General features: G+C 41.0%; 1 protein-coding gene across 1 annotated transcript; it reads right to left on the bottom strand.

Annotated features, from left to right (window-relative positions):
- Positions 1–6,779: 6,779 nt before the first annotated feature.
- Positions 6,780–13,364, bottom strand: paip1 (poly(A) binding protein interacting protein 1). Its single transcript, XM_084552474.1, has 11 exons — positions 12,959–13,364; positions 11,460–11,611; positions 11,034–11,231; positions 10,784–10,896; positions 10,602–10,713; positions 10,360–10,485; positions 10,173–10,273; positions 9,871–9,988; positions 9,712–9,766; positions 8,611–8,689; positions 6,780–7,913 (listed from the first exon to the last, which is right to left on the bottom strand). Exons 1-11 carry the CDS (start codon positions 13,167–13,169, stop codon positions 7,820–7,822), a joined length of 1,359 nt encoding a protein of 452 aa, XP_084408600.1. The 5' UTR covers positions 13,170–13,364; the 3' UTR covers positions 6,780–7,819.
- Between the last annotated feature and the right edge of the window lie 265 nt (positions 13,365–13,629).

The following is a 13,629-nucleotide window of genomic DNA, read 5'->3' as shown; positions in this document are numbered from 1 at the left end:
CCTTGCTGAGGCCAGTGAGCTTACTGCCTCGTAACAAAGATGAGTTGGACATCATTTTCCGTCTCCGCCCCTCCCAACGCGCCACATCAAGTCTCAAATAAAAGTTAGGCGTACCCTGTAGGCTGCCAAACTTCAGGCTTTCACATTATTAACCACAAAACTTTATTAAAAGGCTCTCAGCCCGCAAAGAAGGAGATGTGTTAGGTTTGCAAGGGAACTGAAAGAATGTTCAGTGACAAATTCCTCTATTGGCTGATACACCGATCAGGCATAACATTATGACCACTGACAGAAGAAGTGAATAACATCTTGTGACAATACAGTGTTTTCCTGGGAAACTTTTGGACCTGGCATTCATGTGGATGTTACTTAGACATGTACCCCCCACCTAGACCAGACCAAGCACCCCCACCCCATAGCAATGACACTCCTAAATGGCAGCGGTCATCCCCAGCAGGATGCAGCCTGACACAGACACACACACAAAAACTGTTTAGGAACAACTCAAAAAAACATGAAAAACAGCACAAGGTGTTGACCTGGCTTCCAAATTCACTAGATTCCAAACTGATCAAGTATCTCTGGGATGATCTACAGAGGCCCCTCCCCTCAACCCATAGGACCCAAACGCCCCCACTGACATCATTCTGTTGCCAGACACCACAGGACACCCTCAGACGGCCCATGTCCATTCTCTGATGAGTCACAACTGTTTTGCAGACACAAGGGAGACCTACACAATATTAGGGAGGTGGTCATAATGTTATGCCTGATAGACAAAAATAGATTGAAGTAGTAATGAGTCACATTCCAGATAGATGGTGGTTTCCAGGGAAGTGGGCCACACACACCCAAAAGCTCTGTCTGGTTTCATTTAATGTGATTCAATGATTTTCACGCAACCTACAACAAACAAGGGTCATTTAGCAGCCTAGCAACTACGCCAGCTCCTCTGTCTTTGCACTTGTGACTCGCGGATAAGTCATCCGGTGAGCCAGAGCACCTTGAGAATAAAAAAAAAGAAAAAAGCTCAAGATAAAGTGTTTGTGTGGTAGTGACACGGCGCAGTTCCCGGAAAAGGCTAAGCTTCTTTTTTTGTTAGCTGTGCCGTCAACACGTATAATGAGAATTTAAAACAATACTTCAAGTGAAAAGTGTAATTACTGACTCACTGCTGTTACATATACAAATCAGTCTGTTCATTTGTGTCTTTTAAACCACAGCAGCAGCAGTTTCAGAACAATCTAAGGAAGGATCTCGACACAGCAGATCCTGTGGTCCGCTTTCCTGCATATACGTTTTTTGGCAGTGTGGGCGAGTCATTGAAAAAGTCCCCACTGAGGAGGGGCATGAATCATTCCGAGTTTTGTCGGGATGTTTGGAAACCTTGTATAATCACAAGTCTTCGTTTATTCACGTCGTAGCTTGTTCAGACACGTACAAATCTTGCCAAAGTCCAGCTATACTTCTCCGGGTTTTTGGGGAACCGCTCATTGAGATTTGTGCCATCCCTCCAAGATAACACACGCGATTTGGCTTTTATTCCCTTGGTGGAACTGCCTTCCACGACAAAAGGGTTAACTATTTAAAGCGTTCAGAAGCGAGGTCAGTAGATTGTGGAGTTTGTGGGGTGGCACAATGCGGTTTTGTCAAGTTATTTTTCTCTTGTGCATTACAACGCCACCACAAACCTCAAGAATGATCAACTGAGCCTCATAAAGGGAATATTTATTGCTGAGATGTAGCTGCACGTTTTACAGATATTCGTCCACTTCTATCATATCAAAATTAAAACCTGATTTTCCATCCGACTACAGAAAGAAATATATTGATGTTTAAGCGCTTTATGTAAAAAAAACAAGGGAGTTTACAAAGAGTTATTTGCAGTACCCTGCAGAGACGTGACTCCAGATACAGGAACACAGAGTTCTGGGTGAGTGGATCGTAGCACAGTGCTAATCCCTCTTTCACACCCATCTGCTGACCAATAGAAAATCTCAGGCCCTGGTTCACCCGGTTGCATTGTGAGCCAGACAGTCACATCCAGCAGGCTCACAGGGGCTCACGAGTCAATGACTGCGCGCTCACACACATGGCGGCGGTGATGTGACTTTGGGGGAAGTTTTCATCCTGTCATATGATTTTCTTTTCGGGGAGCAATATTCCTACGGATGCGTTTCCAATAATGCTCTAGAGAAGCACCGAAAGTGAGGAATGGGGGTCTTTGTCTGTGAGACGGTTGCTTCATTTACTTCATTTTTTTAGTTTTTGCCAGTCATCCTGCTTCATCAACACACACATAAATTCATTTTCTCAACTAAAAAAAGACAGCGTGTACACACCAGTACGCAATAATCATCCCTTGGTCTGGATAAGCGCTACAATTGCTTGTTTGCAATAAATTGAATGCAGACTTGTGGGTGTGCATTTGTATTTTTTCTTTCTTTTTCCTCAGAAAACCATAACAACTGTCAGATGCTAACAATTTACTTCCCTGTGAGCCTTTTTGTTCTAAAGTACGGTGCAGCAATAAGCTTAAAAACAAATTTCTGTTTAAAATGTGACGGACAGCTCTGTCAAAAACTGACATCTTTTCTTCTTTGACTGATTAAAGGCTCAAACTGTGGTGCCCTGTGGTTATTTGACAGGCTTTACCAGGATGCCTCTATTTACTATGTCAATGACATGCGTGAAAGAAATATACAGTGGAATTCACAGGTAACTAAATACTACTAAGTTCAACAGAAAAGGTACACTGTAGGATACAGTTGAAGTCATATGTTTACATACACTTAGGTTGAAGTGATTAAATTGGATTTTTTTTTTTAACCATTCCATAGATTTCATGTTAACAAACTATAGTTTTTGGAAAATGGTTTGGCATTAACTTGTGCATGATAATTTAAAGAGGAACTACTATTTTTTTACAACCTGGACCTTATTTCTGACATAAAATATGATCATTTACTCACCCATATAACTGTGCTGTTTGGAGTCGTTCATCACATATTTAGACTTGCGTAGATCCATATAGTGGGAGTGAATGGGGCACCGAAACGCAGCCTCGACTCAACGGGGAATAGCACTAGCGTATCATAACAAAATATTGGTGAAATGAACGAGTTTCGCGGCAGATAATGCGTTATTTAAAGGCTGCGTTTCGGTGCCCCAGTCACTTCCACTATATGGATATACGCGGATCTAAATATCTGACAAGCGACTTCAAATGACACCAAAGTTATATGGGTGAGTAAACCATCGTATTTTATGCCAGAAATAAGGTCCAGGTTGTAAAAAACAGTAGTTCCCCTTTAAGTAATTTTTCCGACAACTGATCACAGATAGATTATTTCACTTACAATTCACTGTATCATGGGAAAATCAGAAGAAATCAACCGAAACAAACAAACAAAAACTCTAAATGGGGACCTACACAAGTCTGGTTCATCCTTGGGAGAATGCTCCAAGTGTCATGTTCATCTGTACAAATGATGCAATGCTACACATAGGACCGCGTAGACATGATATTGAGAAGAATGTACTTTAACAGAAAGTACAAATTAATCCCAAAACAATAGCAAAGGAGCTTGTGAAGACACTGGAGGAAACATGCACAAAAATATAAATGTCAGTAAAGCAAGTTACATACCTGAAAGCAAGGAAGCTCAGGAAGGAAGACGTCAAAACTGCCATAAAACAGCCGGACTATGGTTGACAGCTGCACACAGGACAACGATCTAAATTTCTGGAGAAATGTCTTTTATTCTGATGAAACAAAAATTTATGCCATAATGACCACCGTTATGTCTAGAAGAAAATGGATGATGATTGGAAGCCAGAGATCATCTCATGGGGGCAGCAGCATCACGCTCTTGACGTAGGTGGCACTGGCGCACTTCGGAAAATAGATTGCATCGTGAGGAGGAAAGATTATACGGATAAATTGAAGGAACGCTGCGAGACATCAAGCAAGGACGTTAAAACTTGGCAAATGGTCAATGACACCAATAATTCCAAAAATTGTGGAACAATGGCCTACGCACAACAATGTCAGGGTTTTGGATCGGCCATAGCAAAGCCCTGACCTAAATTCAGTAGAAGATTTGTGGGTAGAACTGAAAAAGCGGACTCAGTTACACCAGCTCTGTTTGGAGGAATGCACCAAAATTCCTGCAACCTAACGTAAAAAGCTTATGGAAGGCTACCTGAACCGTTTGACTTTTTTTTTTTCTTCTGATATTTCATATACTAATAAAGTATTAAATATATATGTATTTGGCTAAAATGTATGTGAACCTTTGATTTCAAATGTAAAAGTATGAGAATGTCTCACTTATAGAGCTTGATTTGGAAACCTTTAAAGACAAGAATCCAGGTGTTGTTCAGCCATTTACCCCAAAGGGTGGATTTTTAAAGGACACACCCTAAAATAACCTCCCTCCCCTGCACACTAAATACACTGACTGGCCAAAAAAAAAGTTGCCACCAAAAAAGAAGATCACACACTCTAATATTTCATTGGACCGGCTTTAGCTTTGATTACAGCACACATTCGCTGTGGCATTGTTTCAGTAAGCTTCTGCAATGTCACCAGATTTATTTCCATCCAGTGTTGCATTCATTTTTCACCAAGGTCTTTTATTGATGATGGGAGAGTCTGACTACTGCACAAACCCTTCTCCAGCACATCCCAAAGATTCTCAATGGGGTTAAGGTCTGGACTCTGTGGTGGCCAATCCATGTGTGAAAATGATGTCTCATGCTCCCTGAACCACTCTTTCACAATTTGAGCCCCATGAATCCTGACATTGTCATCTTGGAATACCCCCATGCCATCAGGGAAGAAAAAAATCCATTGATGGAATAACCTGGTCATTCAGTATATTCAGGTAGTCAGCTGACCTCATTCTTTGGACACATAATGTTGCTGAACCTAGACCTGAGCAACTGCAGCAACCCCAGATCATAGCACTGCCCCCACAGGCTTGTACAGTAGACACTAGGCATGATGGGTGCATCACTTCATTTGCCTCTCTTCTTACCCTGATGTGCTGGTTCTCCACTATCCTTACAGTTTTTAATAATGCGTTGGACAGTTCTTAACCCAATTTTAGTAGTTTCTTCAATCTCCTTAGTTGTTTTCTCTGCTTGATGCATGCCAATGATTTGACCCTTCTTAAACAGACTAACATCTTTTCCACGACCACAGGATGTGTCTTTAGACATGGTTGTTTAAGAAATGAGAAGCTACTCATTGCATCAGTTAGGGTTAAATAACTTGCTGACAGCTGAAAGGTAATCATCCATGCAGTTATTATCCAATAGGAGGCTTGTAGCTATTTCCTTAGTTAAATCCACGTGGCGACTTTTTGTTTTGACCAGGCAGCGTATCTACCATCCACTCCTGGCCTCACAGAATCGTTACACGATTGAAGCATCAACATTTGCCTGGTACAAAGAGTTACAAAGCACAAAAGGGCAATTACATTGTAGCAAGGAAAATAACTGTGGCGTGTCAGTGAGGTTAAAAGAATACCATTGTGTGACTGTTCATCATTTTCCTCTCAACTGTGGGAACCGCGAAGAATTTTCAAGGCCTTTCTAAACACATATAACAAACTTCTGACGCGGAAAGGATTCCTCTGTGAACCAGCGAAGGGGCAGAAGGCTGCGTTCTCTTTAAATTATATGACGCTTCATATTTAAATTTGCTGGTAGGAGAGGCGGACTTTTATTTTGGTTCAGACTCAAGAAAACTTCTTCGCCATCTGGGTTTTAGTCAGTTCACAGTTGAGTTTCTCTCAGTTTTAACAGTGTTGTTTACTCTTCTATTAAAGTGCAACAATACTCAATTTAACTCTTCTTTAGTAATGGCAAATTGTGAATCTTAAGTATCCTGTTGTGTAATTGATGCAGTTCCTTTACAATGAACTGACTTTCAACATACAATGTGCACATTTAAACATGATCGTTTCATACAAGTGATGGGTATTTATAGGAATAATAATGGGCAGTTTCTAACCCATAACAATATCCTTCCTGAGACCTGTTATTTAAATCAGCCTTATCTTTGCATGTTCTAGTTCACTGCCCAGTCTTTGCTATAATACCCTCAAAACACAATATGTATTTCTGAAATTTGTGTGTGTCCTGGTGTCTGCAGATGATGTAACAGTATGGCTGTGCTCTATCACACTCAACACAAGAGTGCAGTAATTTATCTGAACGGTGCTGCACAGGCGCAAAGTGACCAGTTGATGGCAGCGTTTGCTCAGAAATTTTTTCTAGCCTGGAAAGAGCAGTGCAGGTACTTTTAAATTATAACTGGCTCATTTACTATTTGTTTTCTCTCATTTACCAATAATACAGTAAATAATAATAAAAAAATACACTGTTTAAACAGTAAATTAAGTGTTAAATGAACATCAGGGCCATTTATAAAAAGAGTGCTAATGTTGCACTGGAGGACATTATTATAATAAAAGTGGATTTGCATATTTTGTTCACTCCACCTGACATTAAAGTACATTAGGAAGTATATAGGGACTGTAAAGCAGTCTAATCCACCACTTAGAGAAGCCTCAAAGCAGCCTCACATAATCCCCCTCTTTCAGCCAGAATCATCCAAAATAATAATAATAATATTATTAGCTTAAGCATTACAAATTGTATTTGTATTAAGTTGCTCTGGTGTATCATAAGCTAATTTTGTAATTGTGTTTCAGGTCAGTTGTTAAGTCACTTCTGTGAGTCGCACACACAAATCAAGAAACGTAATCTCACATTATAAAGAATTTATTGCAGGCAAACAAAACTATAAATAATATTTACAAACTATAAAACAACATGTCTGCTCATTCTGTGGATTGCTGGTAAAACAGTCTTCCAGTCTCGGGATAAGAATGAATCTTTTTTACGCCACCGTTACCTGCTAGATGTGCGCATGTTTGAAAACACAGTCAGGAAATAAACTCAATTTTAGCTCCACTGCATTCTCGGGAATTTTTTTAAATCGGTTTCATAAAACGTAATATTGCGTAGAGAATTAAAAAAAATGGTTCGACTATATCAATTGAATGTATTTTCTTTTTGTTGTTTAGCTAATGCTATAACACATTGTCTACACTGCAAAGCTTTTCACTGAGTTTCTGACCATTTAAGAGAACTGCAGCCAGATCAACAGGTGAATAGCCTTCAATATAGTGTTTAACATTGGCAATGTGACAAAAGAGACAATGTCACAAGAGAAGAGATAAAGGCTATGCATGTACTGTATGTAAGTATGTAGGAAACAGCCGCCTGACTCATGAACGTTACATTAAGAAAATGCATCTCTAAGAATGTTTTTTTTTTTTTTTTTTGGATTGTAAATTATGCATGGGGCATTAATTAGTATCTGACAAACTATGCACACATTTGACTAATTGTGTACCCCTTTCCAAAAAGAAAAAAAACAAAAATGAATCCACAAAACAATCCACAGCACACTATTTCCCTCTTGGCATTTAGCTTGCAGATGTAAATGGATTTTTGGAAGATATTCAAAAGAGAACAATTCCATGAAGAGAAAAAAAAAAAAAAAGCCATCAACATTTTCGAACAGGTACCCCATTGATTGTCCCCATTTTCTAGCCAACGCTGACCTTAAAAAACCGTGTCAGAAGTGCAGCTATGAACAGCTTGTTTAGTTAAAATTCTTGTTTGCAGAGAAATGAAAGATCGAGCCTGTCGGATGCTAGTTTCCTTTGTTTTAACATTCTAACAAGGTAAGAGGGGGGGAAAAATACAGCACGTGCCTGTTAGGGTCTCACGTTCGACGTCATTGCTGTCGTTTCCTCTCCGATTCTAAACAAAAATTCTCAAAAGCCTCTTCTATCTCGGGGTCCATCTCGTCTTCGAAGTCGTCGTCGTATCTGTGAACGCAACACAATGAGGGACTTAAACATTTGTTTTTGAGTAACTTTTTAAACATTTGGTAGTTATTGCCACACAAAAACACACAGACACGCATAGTTCTGACGAGGGGGGGTTGAGTTAAGCCCCCTTTCACACCCAAATGCTGACTAAACTGAATATGAGGCCCTGGTCAATACTGTTGCACTGTGGGCCACTCAAACACATTTGCCAAGCTCTGGAGCCCCAGAGGTGAGTGGTGGTCATATGATTTGTCTGGTGAAGTTACCACCCAGTCACATGACCAAAGAGGTGGCAGCACAGTGGTGAGGTCTAAATAAAATGATGATCTGATGATCAATAAACCAAATAATAACCGTAATATTGCAGTATGCTGTAATTCTCATCTACAATATGACAAACTGAAATAATCCAAAGACATGACTGCACGTTACGTTTCGTACTTTTAAAGAAATTAGTAGATTTGCAAATAGTTTTGCACTTGCAAATATGAATTGATTTCTGCAGTATGTTGGTTCCCGGCAGAATCAGATGAACTTCAAGTGTCAGACAACATGCAGAACTATCTCTGCAGCAGCCTGCCAACTTTCACTAAATACACGATGCACACTAATACGTAGTCAACCGGCATACCTGGCACAGCAAAAAACAGGCATCAATAAATTAACAAGCAAACTATTTACAGTGTGTACTTACTCTTCATTTCCATTTTCTCCATCAATATCATGGAAATAGTCCTGCCTGTCCAGGATCTCTTGGTATTTTTCAGCGTATTCTGTAAAAGCAGAGAGACTGCAACATGAATATATTTACATTTAAAGCGGCAGTGGACGGCTTGTCACTTGAATATAAGTGACTTGGCGGAAGGAAGGAAGGAAAGATGGGGTGAGTCAAAATTAGCTTGACTTGGCCTCTAGATTAATATGTGCCTGCTTAAAGGTAACCCCTAAAATGATGTGCACACTTGTACAAAAGTAATCCATGTCAAAGATCATTAATGACCTGAATGACCTTCGTGGAGGTGTATGTTTCCACAGATATCCTGTCATATGTTTATATTTTCTTATCTAGCTGTGTTCAGGATGTTTTTTGGCTTTAACCTTTGGGAAGCAAGGTCGTAGGCCCCAGCCAATAAGAGCAGGCCACTTGTGAGATAGGGACTACAGCAATCAGGTTACATTGCTGTCTCAGCTACACACAAACAGAGCAGAGAAGAAGAACAGTGCCCTGTGGTTGCACTGTCATCAAATCTGGCAATTCAACAGCTGTGTGCAGGGTTGTGTAAAGACGTGGGCGTGTTTTGTTTGTGCTTTACAACATAACTGCCATGAAACGATCTTGAATTCACATTTTATTTCTCTGACCGCTACTTCACCAACGTCGATCCCTCTCGTCAATAACTCTCTAGCTCGCTCAACCAAGAGAAATGTGACTAACTGTACCTTTAACAACACTATTTGCAAATCTTATAAATAACTAAACATCACAGAAAGGCTTAATTCTCAAAGACAACACTGGCTAACATAATGCATTCTAATATAAGGTACTTGTTATAATGTTCAGTTTATGTTGAAGCACAATCAGAAATGTGATAGGTTTGTGGTGATGCTAAAGTGAATGAAAACGCTGTTGAATCAATGCTGAATAACTTTCGTGAAGCCTTCAATTTTGTCTAGAAACAAATATATGTTCAACCTGCTCACATAGACCAACACTGTTCGACAAATATTACACATTACATAGCACCCACTTTTCAATATTTTCTCTCTTGATATGGTCTATGTACTGTAGACTGACCTGGGTCTGCTGCTGTGAATGGAGTACCATCTTCTGTGTAGAATGTAGGTTCATTCTTAGAGGAGAAAACAAAATCAGTACAAACAGAAGAATAGATGTCGAATTAAAAATAAAATAAAATAAACAAACGGACAACAAATTGCCACAAATGAGACCAACCATGAAGTAGTTGGGGTCGTTGTCTGGCGTGGCGTTGCTGGCCGCCGCAGCACCGCGGACTCTGCCCCAGTCACTGGACCTCAGCTCCACAAGTTTCAGAAGCATCTGTCTTACATCCCTGAGGAGAAACATACCATGCCAGAAACTTTAACCCTGGATTCTTACAGACTTTAGTTCTGACCTGCTTCTTGCCACTTTATAGCAGAGGTTCCTGAGGTTTCATAATTTTTTTGGTCAAACGTTAAAGCGTAAAGAAGCTTTAAAGAACAATGGCATACCAAAAAACACACTGCTATACGTACCTGCTGCATTTAGCATCCAGCAGAATAGTTTCTATTCTTTGGATTAGCTTTTCCATGTGCGGTTTTCCACTCCATGCGTCGTCCAGTACTGATCCTGTCAACTGTAAATGCGAGACACATTTTCATTTCTTATCTAATAAATACTGTTTATATAAATCGGTATACATGTTTCAGTACGTGGTGTTACCTTAAGAAGTTTGACAGCACAGATGAGATTTGCATCCACAGGAGCGGAGAAGAGACTGTTCATCAGGTCATTCAGAGCAGTGAGGAGGATATCTGCTCGATTTGGAGGTCCTTTTACACTCTTTATCTAAATGAAAAACAAAAACAAAACATGATACTCAAGTGTCCTGGTGTTGGTGGCCTATAAAGATGGCAGTAAGGGGGCATAAGAACATAAATCTGACAGTGAGTGCAGCTTCTTACCTCCAGATTCAGATAGAGTTCTCCTAAAAACAGCACGAAGGAGTGAAATTTCTTCTGGGTCTCTGGGTCTCCTCGAACGGCAGCATCCCTTTTTTCATATTCTATTCGACATCTACGGCACAAAACATTCCTTGTATAAATTTGAACACGCACCGAAGTCAGTGAAACAGACAGAAAATTACCTTTGAAGGAGACGCTGACGAAAGTTGCCACTTGGCGGGCTGATAGTGAGGTGATGGGACAGGTGGTTGCAAAGCCTGGCACCAGTGTAAGAGAAGTTTGGAATGGCTGTAGACTGCAATTAAAAGAAAACGGAATGTTTTGTCAGAGGATATATATTGGTTAATATGATGTGTTTAGACAGTTTGTGTTAAATAATTTTAACATTTATTCAATAGAACAAGCAAAAACGACAACCGAATGTGAATCTACCTGTGTGAAAATCAGTTCCACCAGCTCCTTCAACAACTCTTCAGTGGTGACCATGGAATTGAGCATACCAGATATGTATTCAACATCCATCTCAAAGGTTCCCGGGGAGGAACTCAGGTGGTCAAGGAAATCCGTGACCATATCAGCCAATGACAAGTCGCTGTAATAGACTCCGCTGTCATCGTAATAAGCAGGGTCCTATAAAAAGAAAAACACAATAAAAACATATAAAATACTCTGTTGTGCAATGGCAAACAAATTCACTTTTTACATACTTCAAATTGATTCTGATTATTCTGGAAGTAATAACAGAGGCACTAATTACACAGTCCCTGACTCCTACAAAGCACAGGAACGACCCAAAATGTTATAAAGTAATACAATAAATGCGGTGATGCGCAAATAATAATAATAAAAAAATCTTACTTCATATGAATTCATTCCAGTGGGCACAAACTCTGGAGCACTGGCTGAAAGAGTTGACGCCTTCGCCAAAGAATCCACATCATTACACCCTCTGGAGGAGGACATATTGTTGGCATTTGCACTTTGTTGGGGTTTGACCTGTCTTCGAGAGTCTGGAAGAAGAAGAGAGATGTTTTGAGGCTTTGCTATATGTGACGCCACAGGATAGGGCTTTCTAAAGTCTGTATTTGTTTTGCTCTTAAGTGCTTCATTTAGATTTTTACTATGAACTGCAGGGTCATATTGCCACCTACTCACTGGCGTAATGTTCATAGTTTCTGGACAATGAATGACAGCCAGTGGTACATGGTACGCAATAATACACAGGATGTGCTATTGCGAATACTAACAGGTTTCATGCAGGAGTAATATTGAGTGTGGCCCTCAGTAATGCAACTAATTTGTTAAAAAAGTGCAGTGGCTGATTGTTCTGACATTATCCAACTTGGGGCCAAAAGACGACCGAACTCAGGGGAGGTCTGGAAGCTCAATCTCTACTGAGTATTACAGGAAAACAGTTTACACTGCTAGTCACAGGCCTCTAAATCATAAAGTTAATGTTTAAGGTCATACGGCAGTGGCAGCTGGAAGACGGCACATGACAATCTAATGGAGGGATTAGTGTGACTGGCTGGCTGTCATCCTGGAAATAATAAGTAATCAGTCATGCTTGGCTGTGAGCTCAGGTGATGTGGGGATACGTAATCCAGATGTATACGCCAATATACAGATGTTCAGACTCTGGTGACTGGTGTACTAATGAGGTTTTATATAAAGAGCTTCACACTCATGTAAGTAATCACGTGGTTTTGACAAGTACAAGTGACACAGTCCTTGGGGGGGAAAGATCAAAACAAATCCAAGCGAGCAAATGGCGACCTCCTTCTGAGTTCACTTTTACCGAAATCAAATTAAATCCACAGTGTGATTTATCTCACCTCTGCTCCACTTCCCTTTTCCTTAACGACAAATACTTGATCTGACTTTGAAGGGAAACTACTTCCCCGTTGCCCTGCGCTTCTAACTTAGCATGACGCTAGGCTAGCTTTAACCGTGGCTTGTTAAAATGTCCTCAACTGTGGACACAACACCCTCCAACTGTGTGACATCTGAGTGGGAGCTTTATTTAGATGCTGCGTAAACTCACATCAAATAACAAACCAGCCCGTGCACGTAGCAACGGAGAGAAATGCTAAGGTTAGCATCGTTGGCGGTATGTAGCAGCTAGTGTAGCTGCTAATGGCAAATCCAGATTTAAAAGAGATTAAGGGAAAAAACAATGCAAGTCTCACGGGGGGTGTTTAAAAGGGGGATTATTTAACTTTCAATTCCTGCTTTGACCCTCGTTGGAAATGCCTGGGCGTGACATTTACAGCAAAACGAATGTGAAAGTAGCTAGCTAACTCGGCTCAGCTGTTGTTGACGTTAGCTCGTCGGCAGCTCCCTCCCTCCCTACCCACCTCCACCAGGCATGTCGTTAGCCGTGCTGCTGCTGCTGCTGCTGCTGCTCTCGGGAAAAGGCGGGGACGTACGCGGCTGCCTCAACGGCTCCCTTTGGTTGAAGTGCGCGGTTCTGTTTTCCCCGTCCCAGGAAACACCCATGAGCCCCATGTCTGGGGGCAGGTTGCGGGTTCTCCCTCCTCCGGGAGCTCGGTCGAAATTGTCGTTCATGACTCCTCGTTGTCAGGCTCGACGCTCAAAAGAGCATCGGAGAAGGACGCAGATATGCCGTCCGCCCGCACCAAATCGCGTATTGTCGTTTGCGTAGCCGCGACTGTTTGTTGCTTGTATCGCAGTGAAACACGCCCTATCTCTCTTTCATGTTTTCTCAAACGGCAAGTGCAGCCTGCAGTGGTACTAACTTTTTGGGGCTACTTCCTTTAACAACAAACTGCTGTCACTGAATATCCACGTTAAAGTTTGGCATCGAAATAAAACTGTCTCCCCCTGGTGGCGTGGAGTGGAATCACAGGCCCGTGGTGCCGACTAATAACAAAGGTCTCACCAGTGGCACAAGACTGAAATATAGACCGATCAGGCATAACAATAAAACCACTAACAGAAGAAGTAAATAATATGGACCATCTTGTGACAATGCAATGACTTTTGGACCACCTAGATCAGACCTGGC

The sequence above is a fragment of the Chelon labrosus genome (genome assembly GCF_963514085.1).
Source record: "Chelon labrosus genome assembly, chromosome: 9".
In the NCBI taxonomy this organism is placed as follows: Eukaryota; Metazoa; Chordata; class Actinopteri; order Mugiliformes; family Mugilidae; genus Chelon; species Chelon labrosus.
The sequence above is the reverse complement of the archived record's forward strand: the minus strand, read 5'-3'. Positions and strand labels throughout refer to the sequence as shown.

Bases quoted from the DNA above. Each gene is read 5' to 3' on its own strand.
- paip1 (XM_084552474.1), bottom strand. From the start codon at position 13,169: ATGAACGACAATTTCGACCGAGCTCCCGGAGGAGGGAGAACCCGCAAC. The intron at 9,989-10,172 runs GTACGTATAGCA...GTTTCTCCTCAG, and splicing joins CTGGATGCTAAATGCAGCAG to GGATGTAAGACAGATGCTTC. The intron at 8,690-9,711 runs GTCAGTCTACAG...CTGCTTTTACAG, and splicing joins ATTCACAGCAGCAGACCCAG to AATACGCTGAAAAATACCAA.